This window comes from Osmerus mordax, chromosome 6, assembly GCF_038355195.1.
Source record: "Osmerus mordax isolate fOsmMor3 chromosome 6, fOsmMor3.pri, whole genome shotgun sequence".
NCBI classification, from domain to species: Eukaryota; Metazoa; Chordata; class Actinopteri; order Osmeriformes; family Osmeridae; genus Osmerus; species Osmerus mordax.
In genome coordinates this window covers 5555637-5573807 of record NC_090055.1, presented here as the reverse complement: position 1 = coordinate 5573807, position 18171 = coordinate 5555637, and the positions used below count along the sequence as shown (strand labels likewise).

The 18171-nt window shown below is 45.4% G+C and overlaps 1 protein-coding gene across 5 annotated transcripts in view; it reads left to right on the top strand.

Moving 5' to 3' along the window:
• satb1b (SATB homeobox 1b) overlaps window positions 1–18171 on the top strand; it is a 44114-nt gene that overhangs the window by 14195 nt on the left and 11748 nt on the right. For 2 of the 5 annotated variants that reach the window (XM_067238267.1, XM_067238266.1), the window contains exons 5-11: window positions 1700–1823; window positions 5612–5723; window positions 6616–6693; window positions 8786–9294; window positions 11297–11509; window positions 14738–14809; window positions 15103–15258. In XM_067238267.1, the coding sequence (XP_067094368.1) occupies window positions 1700–1823; window positions 5612–5723; window positions 6616–6693; window positions 8786–9294; window positions 11297–11509; window positions 14738–14809; window positions 15103–15258 (1264 nt within the window). The remainder of the gene's footprint in view (window positions 1–1699; window positions 1824–5611; window positions 5724–6615; window positions 6694–8785; window positions 9295–11296; window positions 11510–14737; window positions 14810–15102; window positions 15259–18171) is intronic. The other 3 variants (XM_067238268.1, XM_067238270.1, XM_067238269.1) reach the window with 3 other exon arrangements.

Sequence of the window (18171 nt, the reverse complement as noted above, 5' to 3'; positions counted from 1 at the left end):
ACAGTGTGCTTAGGAACTGACGTCATGCGTGGCACTGTAAGCACAGCTGTGTTAAGACAATACACCTCATCTTTTTAGATTGACAGTAATTGGCATCAGTCTGCGAAAGATAGGCTTAGGCCCCAGAAATGGAGTTGTTTCACGGAATGAGAGAGAGAGGGGTACTGAGGCAGAGGGCTGTGACAACTACACGTCCACTCACACACACACACACACACACACACGCGTGTATGATCACACACGTTCACACACACACACACACGCATGCGCTCACACAAACAGACAGACAAGCACACAGCCCCAACCCTTTGCCACTGCAACCCCTTGAGAGCAGTTACCTCTCAGAGAGCAGGCAGGTTGTTCGCTCCCTCTCTCTTTCCTGATTTTTCTGTCTCGCATGCCCATGCTACACTCACACACCAGCCAGGACACAGAAGGTTGTGTTTATTTCCGGCACGCTAGTCTGCCTGCATGGATAGCTGTCTATCTCAAACCCACCACCCCCCCCCCCCCCCCACCCCACCCCTCCTCCCTCTCCCCAGAGGCTGCAGAGCTGCTACAGCAGTTTAAGGTGTTCTGGCAAACCCTCAACCGTAGATGTGTGTGTGTAAGCCTTTGAGTGTGTGTGTTTGTATCTGAGCAGATGTTAGCCTCTACATTGGCATGCATCCTCATATTCTCTACCTTCTCTACCTCACCCTCCATATCTGCCGTTTTGTCTGTACTGATATGTTCATACATGCACATCGTCGCAAAAACAGTCCCCTAACCACCGTCTTCACAACGCCCGGGCACAAGCTGAGTGCACATTTCGCATGGCTATTTTACACCATAATTCGAAAGATCCGTGCGAGATGAAAAATCGGCATGTCCCGTGCAAGTGAGGTGTGCACAGCTTGCACTTGATCAGACGACAAGATACTTATCTAAAGCGAACAAGCACTCTCACCAGAGACCAGCTTGGTTTGCTTTCTATATCATCTCATTAATAACGTCTTGTTTAAAGAGGGTCCTCATTCGGTATTAGGCTTCATGCTAGCTTTGCTGTACCCTCACACACGTAAACCGTGACACAGATTCAAAACAATTATTAGTCCAAAGCGCACCGAATGTTAGTAAAATACCGCCTGTTTTTGTTTGCCGCATGTTGTTGTAATTTGCTTCCCACTGCTGCAGAAATCTAGCCAGTAACACCTTAAATTGTTTCGTCGAGCACATCGAGCCAGGAAGGTAGAAGTAACATGAAATAATAGTCGCCACATGCAGCTGATGTATAATTCATGCATCAATACAGCAGATGTGTTGTATAAAGTAATTAACTAATCAGAACAATCAGGAGAGAGAGGGGAGAGAGAGAGAGAGGGAGAGAGAGAGAGAGCAATCTCCAGATGCATCTGCTTGATGCGCCAAATGAAATCTGTCTGTCTTGAAGGGGCGCTTGCAGCAGGAAAAGCAAGCAGGCAAGGCCCCTGTGTGTGCTCATCTCTCTCTCTTTCTCTCTTCCTCTCCCTGCGTCCCTCTCTCTGGGTTTTTTCATCGCTCTCATTTGCTCATCGCCTTCTTGTTTGTTCTCCCCCTTCTCTCCCCCACTGCTCTCCTGCCGTCCTTCCTTTCATACCTATCCCTCTCTCTCCTTCCTCCCTACCTCACTCTTCTCTCTCTCTCTCTCTCTCTTCCCCCATTCTATTCCGTTTCACAGTTGTCCTAAACTGGAGGACCTACCACCAGAGCAGTGGACCCACTCTACAGTAAGAAATGCCCTCAAGGAGTTACTCAAAGACATGAACCAGAGCTCTCTGGCTAAAGAATGTCCCTTATCCCAGGTGCTGGAGCCCTCCACTAAACGTCTACCACTACTAGCTACCGTATTGACTGAACTACACTAGTGCCACATCCCTTTTTATCAAATGCCCCGAGTTTGATAGAGTGGAAAAGAAAGAGCATCGCTATAGAATTTACAATACAATCGTGTAACTGCTATCTGCATATACTGTATAGATTTTATTTTATGTTGCTGTCTCTGCCTTCTTGCAAACGACAGGGCCAGTCTGAACAAATCTTTTTTTCTCTCACCTTATTTTATAGCCAGGCTTGAAACGTGTGTGTGTATTTAAATATGTATGTATTTGGAGAACTGTCATTGCATTGCGTGATTGTATTCTCCCACAGCTGGAGAGGAAAGCAGTGTATTGGAGATTGTACGAACTCCTCACTATATATCACGAGCTCGCAGCTCAGTAAGGAATGAAACTGCGATATATCGTGTCACGCTAGCTGACAAAAATGTGCATGTGTGCAATATGGAACCAGCTTTCCCTTATAGACCTCAGTGTGGTCTTCTGGAGGCCCTCTGTACGCTCATGTGTTTGTGTGTTTAGCCGGGCATGAGTGTGGTGATGATGTAAGGACTCCCAGGGTGCCATTCAGTCGGAGCATAGCCGGCGCTCCCTCCTCAGCCCCGTAATCACCCTGTTTACGGTCCATATGTGAACCGCTCCACCGTGCCACACTGGGGTCCATCCACCAGGGCGACCGCACACACAAACACAGGCCACTGTCAACGCAGGCCGCACTCGTCCTCAATGTTATCTGCTTGATAACAGAAATATGTTAGGGAGTCCAAGCTGCCTCTGTCTGTGTTGTGCAGTGTTCGAGGAGCGTTTATGATAGACGTGTAGCTCTTTAAGAGGCAGTTATTCGGTTTTCTGCCTCTGTTAGTAACGCCGTTTTCCTATGTGGCCGACGTGACAGCTATGTGACATCTGGAATACTGCGGGTTTTGCATTGTTCAACTCATGGACAGAGTCATGGAATGATCCTCGTCCAATTTGCATTTGTTTAACATCTGTTAGTTGGGGTCAAGTGTTACCCTGGTGTTGCTGCCTCACAATTTGACTGTACCTCAAGGTCTTTGATATGAATGTCCCCCGGGATGTTTGATAGGCAACAGGTGAGAGGCAGCGACACTCTTAAGCTTCAAGGGCTGTGGATAACCAATGGGGGTGGGGTGGGAGGGGTTTGGGGTGGAAAGGGTGTGTCAGAAGGGCAGCGATGATTGGCACCTTTTATGGGATTAGTGTCTCCTTGATACTCAGGCGCGTAATCCCAAGAGAAAAAAAAGGTTAACAAACCAGAGAGTGAGAGAGAGAATGTGAGAGAGAGTGAGAAAGGAAAAAAAGTGTGTGTGTGTGTGAGAGAGCGATATAATTACCCCAGCTAAAAGAAGGGGAGGGGGGGTTACCTTGAAAAACAGCCCCTTTTGTCCCTAGTCTTGTCAAACATTTAGTTTCATTCTTTTGTTGTGGGGAGTCATTCTTTGTGTTTCGCCTACAAATGCCACAAAGAGACTAGCTGAGAATAACGGAAGAAGGGAGGGAGGGAGCTTTGAGGTGAACCTGGAGAGACAGTGACAGAAAACAGTATTGTTCACTATACTATATGGATACATGTTGGAAGTGTAAAAGCAGGTCTCGCTCAAACTTACTGGTGTGTCCTGTAAACTCCTCCAGCATTTAGGAGGCCCGCTCAGCAGCTAGGAAGCAGGCTTAACCCCGCTTCTGATGAAACTATGGCAACAAAGGACCCCCGTCTCCCTTGTTTCCCCCTCCTCCCACTCCCCCTCCTCCCACTCCCCCTCCTCACACTCCCCCGCCTCCCTTTTCCAGGCAGGCGACTTGACAGAGCAGCTGTTCTGTTGCATAGCAGCAAATAGCCATCGAATGCCATCTCCGAATGGGCCATAGCAACTGAGGCTGTCAGAGCTAAGGTTGTTGGGCCTAATTTTGTATGTGTGTGTTTCTGTGTCTGTGGGTTAGAAAGCTGTAAGCATGTAGTGGGGCTGTAAATGGCTGTAATGATGATGCGCTAGATATTAAGGAGAGAGAACTCATATTGAGGGAGGTGAAATGGGCATCCCCATACCTCTTTCCTGTACACGGTTTAACTGAAGATATCTGGATGATTTTGACTGATGTGTGTGCTTCCGTACGTGTGTGTGGACACATTTACACGCCGGCTGTCATGTGTCTTTTTCCCTTGACGAGGGCGGGGGAGAAGAGCAGAGTAGATGTCGGGGGCCGATAATGCCAAGCACGACATCCTGGACTCTGATAAGCTCCTGTGCTGCAGATGGCTATCACTTAAAGGGCCCAAACCAACACATCCTGGTGCCACACACACTACCTGTTGATGGCTGCTGGCAGAGGCCCCGCGGGTGTGACGATGACGGCAGAGCTGGTTATCTGCCTGATTTGGTGTGTGTGTGTGTGTGTTTGTGGACGTGTGTGGGTGCCTATGTGTGGATGTGCCGTGTGTTTTGTGCTAGGATTCAAACCACAGAGGCAACCACACACACATTCACACATACAGACACACACACACAAATGCGCACACACATCCCCCTGTGAGAGGAGGAGTGATGTATTGAGGGAGAGGGCTGATTAATGAGGAGCGTTTATTAGAACATCTGTGTCAAAGATGGCAAAGGAGCCAAGGCTGAGCCTCGGGTGAGCTCTGCCTAGCCCACATACTGTAAATAAAACACGCTAAGTTTGAAAAGGAATGTGCATTACGCTCATTATCCTAGATACTTGCAACTTTCCAAGAAACAGTCATTTGACTTTTGGAAAACTGATACAGTTTTTTTATGGTAAAAGTGTATTACCTGTACTTGCGGTCTACAGTGGAGTTGTGTACCTGCAGTTTTTTGGCGGTGCTGTAACAGGAGACTCCGATGTGTTGGGGGTCAGGAGGTCAGTGTTCTGGTCTACTAAGACGTTCACTGCTTCCCTCCTTACACTCCCCAAGTGTCTCTGCTAAGGAGAAGACGGGGCGGCATTCGGCACTGTGCGATGCTGGCAGGAAGAGCTGTTGTGCCAGAAGGTTCCTCCAGTCCCCAAGTGCTCATATTAAAGAAATGATAAACACGGCATACCTGTAATTTGAAAACAGATGGTTTTCATCTTTTGAATATTTATAACAATCAAAACAGCCCTTCGCCCGCTATTCGCCCCGGAGGCCAGTAAGGTGTTAAAACATTGATTTTAATGAAAAGGAAATCGCGCCTTTTTTATTTTTATGAAGTGCATTGTAAAGGAATATAGAAATATTAAAGCAAGTTGTTAGAAGGCAAGAGCACATACATATGTAAGAGCAACCTTCTATAACAGTTGAAGTTGTATCTATCAACATATTGTTATACAATATAAAACAGCCAGACTTTCACAGGTTGATATTTAACAACAGTTATAGAATTCAATATTACAATTTGCGTGCTTTTAAAAACAGTTCTATTCTTCTTGGTGGCATTTGTTATAAAGGGACAGGCCTGTTTACAATTTCAGTATTTTTGTTTGCATTTCACAGTCGGAAGTCAAGACCAGATTTGTGCATGACTTACTGTAAATTATCTTTTGCTAGAAATGTTTTATTCATTTTCACAAGACTGAATGTTAGTGCATGTTTCACAAGATTTGATGTATGTCCGTATATTCCAGATTGTGGATCCTGAAGGCTTTCTCTCTCCCCCCCCCCCCCCCTCTCTCTCTCTCTCTCTCTCTCTCTCTCTCTCTCTCTCTATCTCTTTCTCTGTCTTTATGAATCTCTCTTTCAGAGTATGATTTCCTCCATTGTGAACAGCACTTACTATGCAAATGTGTCGGCGGCAAAGTGTCAGGAATTTGGGCGCTGGTATAAACATTTCAAGAAGACAAAAGATATGATGGGTAAGCAAAACGGAGGGGCGCAAAATGTTACGCTCTCACTTTGTCTCATCACACCCACCCAATCAACATTCCAATACACTTCACCCCACCATGGGTTTTTTGTCTCCCTGTTGCAGTAAATGTATATTTATCTCATCATCTATTGATGACACATTTCCCAGCTAATGTACACATTCATAGTTAACTTTTTTGTACACTTTAAGGCCATTTTAAGGTCCTTGGCTATACTGTTGTTTAGGTTACCATATATAAGATTGGCAATTTTCCTGCTTTCATCAAGTTAGAAATCCAATAAAAAAGTAAACGTTCTGCAACAAGGCACCCTTTGTATTATCATAACTTACTAACTCTTTTCTGTAAACTAGGGTTCCCATAATTCAGATACTGTCACGTATTCGCAGACACAAGTCTGATGTTTGTTTTGATAAAGAAATGGTGAATGAGTCATTACATGCAGCAGTAATGAAATTGTTAAAAAATCAGCTTTAATCATCTGTACCACAAACCCACCACCCCAAGAAGCTAGTGCCCACTCTGATGAGTCAAGATATAATATGAGGACGGGTTTAATCTTTTTCTAACACCATATATTTGCACCTAAGTGCAACTTTTTTTCCCCCTCCCTGTATGTTGTAAATCCAATTTTAGGACACAAGTCACCTGTGTTTGAAAAAGTGATATTTATATTTCTGTGGTATATGGAGGGTAGCATGGCCTCTCCTGTGCTTGAATTAGCCCTAGTCTAACACTGGTCCTCCCCTCTCTTATCCTTTACAAGCACACCTCACGAGCCTTAACCCTGTCTTTCTCTCTTCACACCTGTGCCATGTTTGTCTTCTCCTATCTGTGTGTCTGTGTGTGTGTGTGTGCCCATCTGCGTGTGTCCACTCAGGCATGCGCCAACCTTCCCAGCTAGAGGGTTACCTGGGGACGTGTGTCCTCCATGACAGCCCGCGTGCCAACACACTAGGTACGTCACGTGGCTCCGCCTGACCGTCTGTGGACACACACACAAACACACACACACACACACAAACACACACAATAACCATTCCACCCTGCTTCAGACCCAACCAACCCCCCCCCCCCCCCCCCCCCCTCCCCAAATCACCCCACAGGTGACTGCTCATTGCCTGCGGTGACACTTTCAACCTTAATATTGATGAAGAGAGGCTGCTCGCCATGCATGCCCACGAATGCCAGTGATGGCAAAGGGAGTATTGGGAAAATGCCAGCCTTTAAAGCTAATAGACCATGGTCTATCATTTGTGTTTCACGTCATCTAAGAGTACATATTTAATCACATACATTGAAGATATAGGTAAGCCGTCATGGCTTGGGGTGATACAAAAAAAAATAATCCAATAGGAAACCTACATTTCAATGGGTTGAATACATTCTATTTAAAAACCAAGAGCTAGATAAGTTTAGGTCCTTATGAAACCTAGCAAATTTGACCCCTCCTTATGGAGTACTAGTGCAGTAATCGGCACCTGTATTTGACACAGAACAGAGAGAGGCCTGTTTTGATGCCTCTCTCTCGCTCTTTCTCTTTCTCACTTTGCCTCAGCCCACATCCCCATTCCCATTGTGTGTTTAATCCAGGGATCTTTTGTGGCTGTATTCCACACAAGGACTCCCGCTTCTGTGGCTGTCTTTTCTCCAGGGCATGTCGTGCTTTTCTGTCACCCCCTTTTTTCAATTTGCATGGAAATGCTGTGTGTGTGTGTGTGTTTGTGAGCGTGCCCCCCAGCAGTTTGTGTATGTGTGTGTTTGCATGAGTATGCGCACACACACACACACACACACACACAAGGAAGTAGAGACACACCGTAGCGTCAAATCAGGGAATGCCGGGGATTATGGGAGAGATGTGATTATTACCAAGTTTTTTTCATTTCTTTTTTCATTTGTTTCAACAAATACTGAATAGAGCACACTTTTTCAGGGGGTTTGTGTTCAGAGACAGTTAAGAAACACAGCTATACTCAGATTATTGTGGGTATTTTTGGAGGAATTCCATGTACAGTATTTAATCTTTTATCTGGTGCTGAAATATTCAGCTCTTTGGAGATTCTTCCCTGTTATCACCAATTTGTGCTTTTCTGAATCAGTTTTTTTGTGCAGGCAGTAGCACACTGTACAATTTCTGACTATAAATGTTGTTATTTCGTTTAGACAGCAGTCTCTTGGTTGAGTGCATGTGAATGTAATTGCACTTTGAACTCTTAAAAACTCTGAACTTAGAACTCTGAGCTCTAAACATCAACAACCACTATTGCCACAAATAGTACCAAATTGCTGCGATGCAATGCATTCATTTTCCCCAAAGGTCCAAACTGCAGTTTTTCCCTTCTGCCATACACTGCCTTGTCTTTTTTACACCTCCAGACAGTCCCCCAAAAATGTCATATTGGTTAGATGGTGTACCTTGTTTTAGAATTTGGTCTGAAAGAACGATTCAGGATTATCAGGCACTTCTTGTCTACATATACACACAAACACCCACACAAACACATACTCACTTCTTCTCATGCAAGCCTTGGTTAGACACTCCAGGCTTGTTTCTAGTGCTCACGTGATTGGGCGACCGACATAAACTAATTTCTAGAGCTGCCCTAGCTGTGGGAAGTTTCAGGTCACACAAAAGGGCCTTCATCCTCGGCCTCCATCAGGGAGGTTTTGAAAGTGTCTGGACAGCCAGGTCTGACACCAAACAGAAGGACACCAGTTATCTCAGTAGTGGTGAGGGGGGAGGGTTTGCCTGATGATTTGCACTTCTAAAGAACTTTGTCATGGGGGAAGTTTGCAGACCCATAACATCCAAGAATGTTGTTTAGACTATTTAATGTGGCTCGTGAATGACCAATAGATTGGCTTGGTAAACTGTCAAACAGGTTTGAACAATAATTTGTTTCTATTGACACCGCCTATTCTTTTCCCCTTTGTTTTATATTCATCCATCTCCCTCTTTCTCCTTGCATTTCTCATCTCTCTCCTCCCTCCATCTTTCTGTCCTTGCCGCCCCCTTGTTCTTCCTCCTCCGCCCTGCCAACATCCAGCCGAAATGGACAGCCTCTCGGACCTATCCCCACCTGGGTCTAATCACAACCACAACCACAATCACAGCCACCTGACCTTCTCCCAGCAGCCCATTCCAGGCAGCACCGCCGAACAGCCCCCCTCCTCACCCGTGCCCCCGCTCCCTCCTCCGCCACCCCCCCACGGCGGGGGCCAGGGAGGGGGCCGGCAGCCCCAGCTCCCTGGCCTGCACCACCCAGGCCTGGTCTCCACGCCCATCAGCCCTCAGCTGGTCAACCAGCAGCTTGTGATGGCCCAGATCCTCAACCAGCAGTACGCCGTTAACCGTCTGCTGGCGCAGCAGTCGCTGTCGCAGCAGTACCTCAACCACCCGCCGGTGAACCGCAGTGCTCTGACCAAGCCCCTGGAGCCCCAGGTGGCCTCCAGCACAGAAGTCTCTGCTGAAATCTATCAGTGGGTGAGGGACGAGCTGAAGAGGGCGGGCATCTCGCAGGCCGTCTTTGCTCGCGTGGCCTTCAACCGGACACAGGTGAGGGAGAAAAGCACATTTGTAACATGCACCTAAAGTATTTACAAGTCCATTCATAATGAGTTATAGCTTATCAGTTCATATTCAATTCCATTTTATATATACTGAGTGAAAGACAAACCTGAAATCATCCAAACAGTTAGCTGAGTTCAGGCCTCACTTTTTTTTTTGTAGGCCTGCTGGACTTACTTTGACTTAGACAATCTGTTCAAGAATTTCCCACTCTGCTTTACGCTTTGACGTCTTAAAAATCTGGAAAATGCACATTCCTAACGCCTGCTGCCTCACCCTAAAGCACTCTGATCAACATTTGTCACACAAAGCGGGAGTTTGGTCCAAACATTCCCTAATCATCCAAACGGTGCATGTTAACCCCTCCAGTGTCCGCCAAGAAGCTAGCCCCACTGCCAAAACATGATTGAATTCACTTTAAGGGCGAGGGCCCTGCTTCCAGATAACGTCTCTTTAAAGACGTTCTGCATATTTTCGAGGGGGTGGTGACGGCAAACCTCATTACGCCTCAGCTGCTTTGAAGTCAAAAGTCAAAAATGGAGATAAGGATCCACTGGAAGAGGTGCATGTCCCCCTCCCCCACACCCCAAAACAGTACAGTATATAGCCTCAGCCAGTGGTGTTTTTGTGAAAATGTGCAAATCCCCCTCAATCGCACCCTTATCTGGTTGATATGAGGATTTAGAGATGTGCCGTCGGAGAGAATGCTGCCTTTTATTATTTATTGTGCGTTTTCCCTCCTTGTCGAAGCGTGTTAATAAAAGGTGGGGCGTGCGGTGACACGAAGGGGCTGGCGTCAGGATGGGTGGGGGGGGGGGGGGGGGAGGCGCGCAGAGAAGGCGTGGGCCTCCTTTGTGGCCTGCTTTTGGAGAGGCAGCAGATTGACTAGGGAGATAGAAAGGGATGATGGCTAGGGACGATAAACGCGCACACGCACGCATGAAGACACGCTCCCATTCGGGCCTGTATGGATACACAAACCGTACACACAGACAGAAATGTACGCACGCGTACACAGACCCTATCTTTTGCGCTATCATCTGTGCTCTGGTGATATGCACTCTCTGTCCCTTGGTCTGCAAGCATTTCTTATCCTCAGATTTCTTGTCTGTATCAGAGCATGCATGCTGTAGGCTTCCAAAGCTTTACCTATTCAAACAGAGACAGTACCATTAACTCCCCAGTTCTAAAAAAGTATTAACTGTCGTTAAATTGTGCACGCCATTTAGTGGTTGTTCACTCTGCCACTTATACCCAAAGGACTGTAACTCTTCAGCAGGAGTGCTAGAGTGTTGTCATGTTATTCTCATTTAAAGCCAAATCACACCTATTGATAGAAAAGAGGCAGATGATGGGTTTCACAGTGTGCGTCCAACACCCGATGAAAAGCCTCAATCACACATTCCCCACAATCCAGTCATTGAAGTCACCAAAGTGAACCCCACATAATGATGGAATTCAATGCTATTGAAAAGCAACAGAGGATACACTGATTGCTACTGTATGTTGGGTGACGCTCAATAAGTAAATAGTATGCAGAACTAGGAAACACTGAAATGGGAATACATTAGAAATGCATTGGACGTGTGTGGAACGAGAAGATGGACGTCCATATTTCAAACGTACGTTCAGCAACATGCTCAACAATCAGGGTTATATAACATCGAACGTCCTCTTTGACGTTTGCACGGTAAAGTTGACCACAGTATATAATGATGTCTCTCAGGCTCTGTTATTGAGTATACAAGTACATTTACATTTACATTTTAGTCATTTAGCAGACACTCTTATCCAGAGCGATTTACAGAAAGTACAGGGACATTCCCCCCGAGGCAAGTAGGGTGAAGTGCCTTGCCCAAGGACACAACATAATTTTGAACGGCCGGGAATCGACCTGGCAACCTTCAGATTACTAGCCCGATTCCCTAACCGCTCAGCCACCTGACTCACCTGCGCGCTGTATGTTCCCATCCCCCTCCTACTCTCTCAGGGCCTGCTGTCAGAAATCCTGCGGAAGGAGGAAGACCCGAAGACGGCGTCCCAGTCACTGCTGGTCAACCTGCGGGCCATGCAGAACTTCCTGCAGCTGCCCGAGGTCGAGCGGGACCGCATCTACCAGGACGAGAGGGAGAGGAGCTTGACCGCCGCTTCCGCAATGGGCCCCGCCCCGCTCATCAGCACCCCGCCCAGTCGGCCCGTACAGGTACCACACACGGGAGAGCGCGCGGCTGTGGCTCACACGTGCACACACACACATGTGCACACACGCGCACGCGCGCACACAAACACCTTACACACTCGAGGGCCGTCTACGAGACGCGCAAAGAAAAGTGGTCAGGTGCAGCTTTTTCAGGTCTCGTGCAGAGTTGGGAGTTTGCGAGGTCGTCGAGGAAGTTGTGCGTAGAAATGTAAATTAGCAATGCTTCGTTTAATTCTCCAAACTGGCAAATTAATCCAATGGTCTATGTACTGCCTCGCAGAAGCCTTATTGTAACGTGTTGATGTGCTTACTACTTGTGTTGTTGTACAACTCAGATATGTCATGAACAGTTCAAGTGAGCTTGTCCATGTAATTTTGTGCCCCAACAATTTCTTCAAATCGATTTCTTGGTGTACACTTTTAGTGAACTTTTAGACACTTTTGCTTACTGGCATACACGTAAACACACTTGCCCATCCCCAAACAGGTGAGTTGGCCCCCCAGATGGGAGCCTTTTTTACGTGCAAATTTTGACCTTTTATCACACATTAGGCACCTATACCTCTGCCTGACTCTTAAAAATAGGACTCGCTCAGCAATGACGAGCTCTGTGGGGGATCATGCCTTATTCTGTCTGCCAGTCAGTCCCTCATTCACTTTCTCTAACCGCCTTGACCGCTACCCTCTAACCCACACCAATCAAAGGGTTTTTATTTTAAAGGTGCGTGGCAACTTTTCCTACTTAGGCCCAATTGAAGTGCGGTGGAGTGTGTCTGGGAATAGAAGTGCCAAACAAAGACCTCCTCTGTCCAGCCTCGACTGAAGATGGGGCTTTTATTTAGGAGAGAAAGAAAGAGAGTGTTGAAGTGACAGAAAGAGCAGGGGTAAGAGAAAGTCAAAGAGAGAGAGAGGAGGAGATGGGGACGCAGAGAGATCAAGAGAGTGAGAAAGAGGTTGGGAAAAAAAGTACCCCTGTGTGCTTATCCATGCCCAAACACAGAAGCTGTTATTCTGTTGAAACAGAAAGGGAGAGTTGGGATGATTTGAGAAGTTTGTTGGTTGGTCTGAGGGAAGGCCACTTTGCAGTTCAGCGCTCATCCCCACAATCAAAGCCCTCTCACATGGACAAAGCTCAGAACAAGGCAGGCACTGATGGAGAGAGATAGAGACAGATAGTGTGAGAGAGAGGGGAAGTGGAGAGTGTTAATAGTAGAAAGTGGGAGGACCTTTGTACAAGGACACATTGAACGGCTTTGAATGACAAAAGTTGAATGACACATTGAGCTGTAAATATGAGGCATACCTTTTTGATAATTTCCCTGAATTAATTCAAGATTATTTAAATCTTCTTGAAAAAACGTTTATGCAACATATATTATGTATTAAATTATAGGTCAAACATCACATTAATACCTATTTCGCAATTTACAACTTAGCCATTTATTATCATTTCCTCTTCAAATTCATGAAAGCAATATTTAAATGAAAAAATTAAGATGGAGGCCAATAATATGTATTTAAATAATGTATACAAAAAAGAGAACGCTTTGTCACTAGAAAATAGACTAATGATGTGGCGGTATCTAAAAAAAGAATATACATTTATAGATACCACAGTAAATATATTTTTTTGACACCACAGCATTGTTTCTTTTCTAGTCCTCTGATCACACACAAACCTGCCTATTAGATTGCTGGCTAGCATGCACTGTGTACTCACCTATATAACATATTATCCTGTCCTTATTAGCTATCTAGATCAGTGCTTATAGCAGGTAGAAGGAGTAGCCCTGGCCATATGCCAGATTGAGTCAGACGCAATGTAATTTTGGCCGCATAAATCAAGCAGGGTGGCAATTCAGGAGAGACAGAGAGGACTTTATAGCGCTCATAAAAACAGATGCGGAGGTATGTTTCTCGCATGCCCTGATGGGTGGCTTGACAGCCAGCGCCAGTTCTTGCACGTCCCAGCCCTAACAATTAGTTTGACACAGTGTCCCAGCTCCGACTGTAGTTAAAAATATAAAAAAATACATTAAAAATTAAGTTCATGTGGCCTGAAGGGGAGGTGTGAACTGAAAAGCATATAAATATGAAGAAAATACAAAACTCCTAATTACCTGACCATCTTTAACATTACTTAACACCCTGTGCAAAAAACTAGATTAGAGCAAGAATGGTCAAAGTACTGCTTAATTAGATGCTAATGAATCAATTGCGGGGAAAATATGTTAAATCGAATGGTGCATTTTGGACATGAGTGCACAAACCACGTGGCTAAGTTAAGAGACTGAAAAGAGAGAGACATAAATAGTCCATCCAAACACATTGAGAATATATCAGCAAATATTTAAATTTTTACACAAAGATACGTCATCAATCAATACAAATCTCATATCATTTGTCAATGAGTGGGCAATAAATTGAGACCAAACATAACTGCATGTTACGAAATACTTTTTACTTGGCCTTTGTGTTCCAAAGCAGAGTCCATGTTGTCAAAATAGCAATAACCATTTGGTCCTTAGCAATATAATATTTTTGAATGTGTGAGGAGAGCTGGCCATTTCCCAATTTACAGAAACCCTGTAATGTAAAGTTTAGGGTTGGAAGTGCTTATCACCACTGAGGAATGTCTGAGATAACATTACAATACGCATTTACTGTGTGTATTATATAATATAAAGTAAGTAACAGCGTTTTTTCCCCAGAGCCTTCATGTTGGCTGCAGTAGATTCATTTAGTTAAATTTCATGCAGCCATAAATTGAAGTCAAGCACACCTAAAGAAAGTTGAGGAATATAGCGAGACTTAATTGGTCTGCTGATCCGTAAAATGTTTCTTGCATTTGTCGCTGTTAATTTATGGCCTTAGGTTTAACAGTAGACTTTATATCTACGGGGTGATTTGAACAGTAGCCTTTATGGGGTGATTTGAACAGTATACTTAATATATCGGATGATTTACACTTTAGACTTTTATATGTGGGGTGATTTGAATCTGGGCTGTATTTGTAAGAGCTCATATTGAGGCAAAAACAGCCACTGTGATGTGTGGTTTTATTCCTGTATCTGTGTCCGTGCAGTTGCATTTGTGTACGCGTAGTTGCATGTGTCTACGGTATGTGACTGTCCACATGTCTGTACACTTCTGTGCATGTGTGTTCAGCTAAATCCCTTTTGTCCCTATAAGTCTGAACAAACAAACCTCCGTTGTCGCCCCCATCCCCAGCCCAGGAGAGAAGACTGTAACAACGTCAGACAGGAGGACTGGAACCCCAGAATCCCAGTGGGCATCTCTCCTGTGAGCAAACAATTCTCTCTGCTATCTCTATTCAATCCCACTTGCCACCCTAGCGTACACTATAGCCTACAGTAGTATCATGCTTGAAACTGTACACATCACCCTCATTGTTTTTTGTTGTGCGAAGGCCCACGTTACTGTATATATGGGGAGAGTGTCAATATAGGGTTAGGGTTAGCATGTCAACATGTAGTTAAACATGTGACACTGACACCATACATTCCGGTTATTGTCACACGGTAAAGAGACAATCTACAGGTGCTAAGCTGCAGCCCATCTTTGCTGTTTCCCAGGTGAAGCCCTCACCCCTTCCAAGCGAATGGAACGGCAAGACGGAGAGCTGCATCCTCAACATCAACTCCTCCATCTACGATGAGATCCAGCAGGAGATGAAGAGGGCTAAAGTGTCCCAAGCCTTGTTCGCCAAGGTGGCTGCCTCCAAGAGTCAGGTACGCAACGTTTCATTTGACCTCCCAAAAGGTTTGGTTTAGACACAAATGTACTCTTATAAACCTGTTCTGTTTTGTTACCTACCCTAAAGTCTCTGTTCACAAAAACAATAGAGATGATATATCAAAACCGAAAACGTGCCTATTTACGAGCTGAAACTAAAGTAGCAGCACATGGAATGAAACTCAAAAGCAGGATTCTTGTATCTGTACTGTATAGCCAGGGTGACATAATGTAAACACAAATGTGGTATAGTATGAATACAAAATGTACAAACTTTGATACTTACAGTACGACTTTAATAGCTAAGACATTTTAGAAAGGAGCATAACTTCTGATATATCTTTCAAATGGGTCTATCGATGCTGGTGTCATTCCAAGAGGCCCCAATGTGCAAAACACTCACTTTATCTTTGAATGCATTAGTTACCAATCCTTTAATGTAGGTGTTCTGCAGTGCTACAGATATAGTGTTTTCAATTCACGTCTGAACATGTTGTTGAGACAGTGAGACGGTTGGCTCTTTCCTTGTCAGGCAAACAAGCAAAACAAAACAATCCTCAAACTAAACCTGGATGTATAGCGTAGACTCCATGAAAACAATTGCGTCCACCAGTAACCAGGGATTATGACTGAGGCACGTTACACAATCCTCTTCTATAACGCCATAGAGGTGATTTATTGCTATAACGACATACTGTATGTCTGCTTTATTGTGGGTTGCAGAGAACAGCAGGTAGTGTTTCAACACAAAACAAATCTGTTTATGTTAGCAGTGCTCTGAATTACTCTCAACTCGATGCGCTGCCCTGTTATCTTCTTGGTGAACAACCCACTCATTGAGCACTACCAGCTTGTGTTCGCAAAAAAATTACCATCAGTTGAATACTTATTAAAAGTAATTAAAGAAATGCAGCACAAAGCTTTATTATTAAAGGTTGCATATATCTGAAGTAGCACAGTAGGACATTTCTCCCAATTGTATTTGATGAAAAAGAAAATAGATTAGAAAGAATCAAATTATCTGCAAATATCTGTGTAAGTTTTTTTTTTTCTTGCTGATTAGGATGATTATAGTTCCAGATACCTTTGTTTTACCAAATTGCAGTTTGATGCACAAACCACTGTTTTTGTTCGAGAGTTCAAAGACTTTTTAGAAGTACGGAGAGAGAGAGGGGGAGGGTACAAAGACAAAACATAGCATTAAATCACAACTGTCTCCTCTCAAATGATCATTTGTCTGGGAACAGGTTTCCACTGTGCCTCTTGCCTCTATAGTTTCCATCCCCCCACCTTCTCTCTCTCTCTCTTCTCTCTCGTCCCTGCTTCATTCATTGCGGGCGGGTGTGAATGTGAATTGAGCAGCAGATAAGAAGTGCGCTAATTATGCCTGTGAAAGGGGGCCTGGGAGAGCACTTATCTCTGGCTCCATCTCGTAATGGGCGCTCCCCGGGCAGCTGGTACCCCCTCCCGGCCCACACTGCCCTCACCACCACCAGGGGAAGTAGCTGCTCAACCTCAGAACAGGAGACCCGAGATCCATACCAGACACCCAGGCCTAGGTTGGGCTGTAACCCAGACAGGGCCTGCTGGTGCTGGGGTTGGGGGTTGAAGGAGCAGGGGGGATGGGTAGTGAGGGATGGGTGCGTCGAGGTTGAGGTTGGCAGCTTGCCCATATGGGGTTCAGCAGGAATGGGGGAGGAAGAGAGGCCTCATCACGGAAATTGGCGCATGCGTGCCTTATAGGCGTGGTGTGCCATCCCTCTGCCCACTGTATCACTGTAATTGTCAGAGGTTACATACATGTATAGAGGCACCCTGGTAGAGCTGGCATAGGGTGGGGGCAGGGTGTTGTGGGAGGGGTTGGAGGAGAGATTGTTTCCATGTGTGTGTGTTTCTGTGCACGTGTGTGATTGTCTTCCTTGAGTGAGAGTGCCCTGCGAGAGACAGATGAGCAAGAGGAAAGGGATGGGATGGGAGGAGATAAAGGGAGGAGATTAGAAAGAGAAGAGAGTCTGTGCTTGTGTTTGTGACTGTGTGGGTGTGTGTGTGTGTGTGGGGGGGGGGGGGGGGAGTTAGGGTGAGATTTGGATGCAAGCCATCCCATCCCCTCTCAGGGCTCGTAACCACAGCAGGCCCCTGCCAGCTTTTAACTGGTAGCTCTCCCTCATATTCACTGTAGCTTTTCAAAACCCTCTTTACTGTGACTGGTTGCACTAAGTCAATGTAAACTATGATATTCAGTCATATTGTACATGGACGTGCTCATGTACAGCCTTTACATATTTCTTTTGTACCCGTGAGACACCCTGTTTTGATCATTTGGTAATGTTTGTTTGTTTTTAGAAAGATGTATTTATGAACCATCATATTCTTATCAGATAGAAGTAATGTTTCAGTTTAAAGAACTGCTGGCTGCACACAACTTTGTTCAGACCCTGTGTTGATGTCGGCTACAAGATACAATGCTGGCAGAAGTAGCCTGTCACTGAGCATTAGCAGACTCCCCATTTGGTTTGAGAAGTTTAGGCTAGCCTTCTAGGTAGCCAGTGTTAATGTTACTAGTGTAAACCAGCTTGAAGGTGGCAGCTAGCATTCTTTGTTTCTCGCTAAGTTAACAGGCTAGGCTAACACTGAGGGCGGTTAGCTGTGCCACTTTGGCTGCTAAATAGCGGAAGCTAGCGTCAGGGAGGCTAGCTGTGGGGAGCTTGGTGTCTGAGTTGCTGACACATCCTGAGTGTGATTGTGGGAATCAGAGTCCCTGCTGTCATGCAACAAGCACCCTGAGAGCCCCTTCACCACAGGGCTCGTAGCCCCATGATTCTAGAATGACCAGCGGACAACCAATCACCACCAAACGCCCCCCTCTCCTTTCTCTCTCTCTCTCTTTCTCTTTCTTTCTTTCTCTCTTT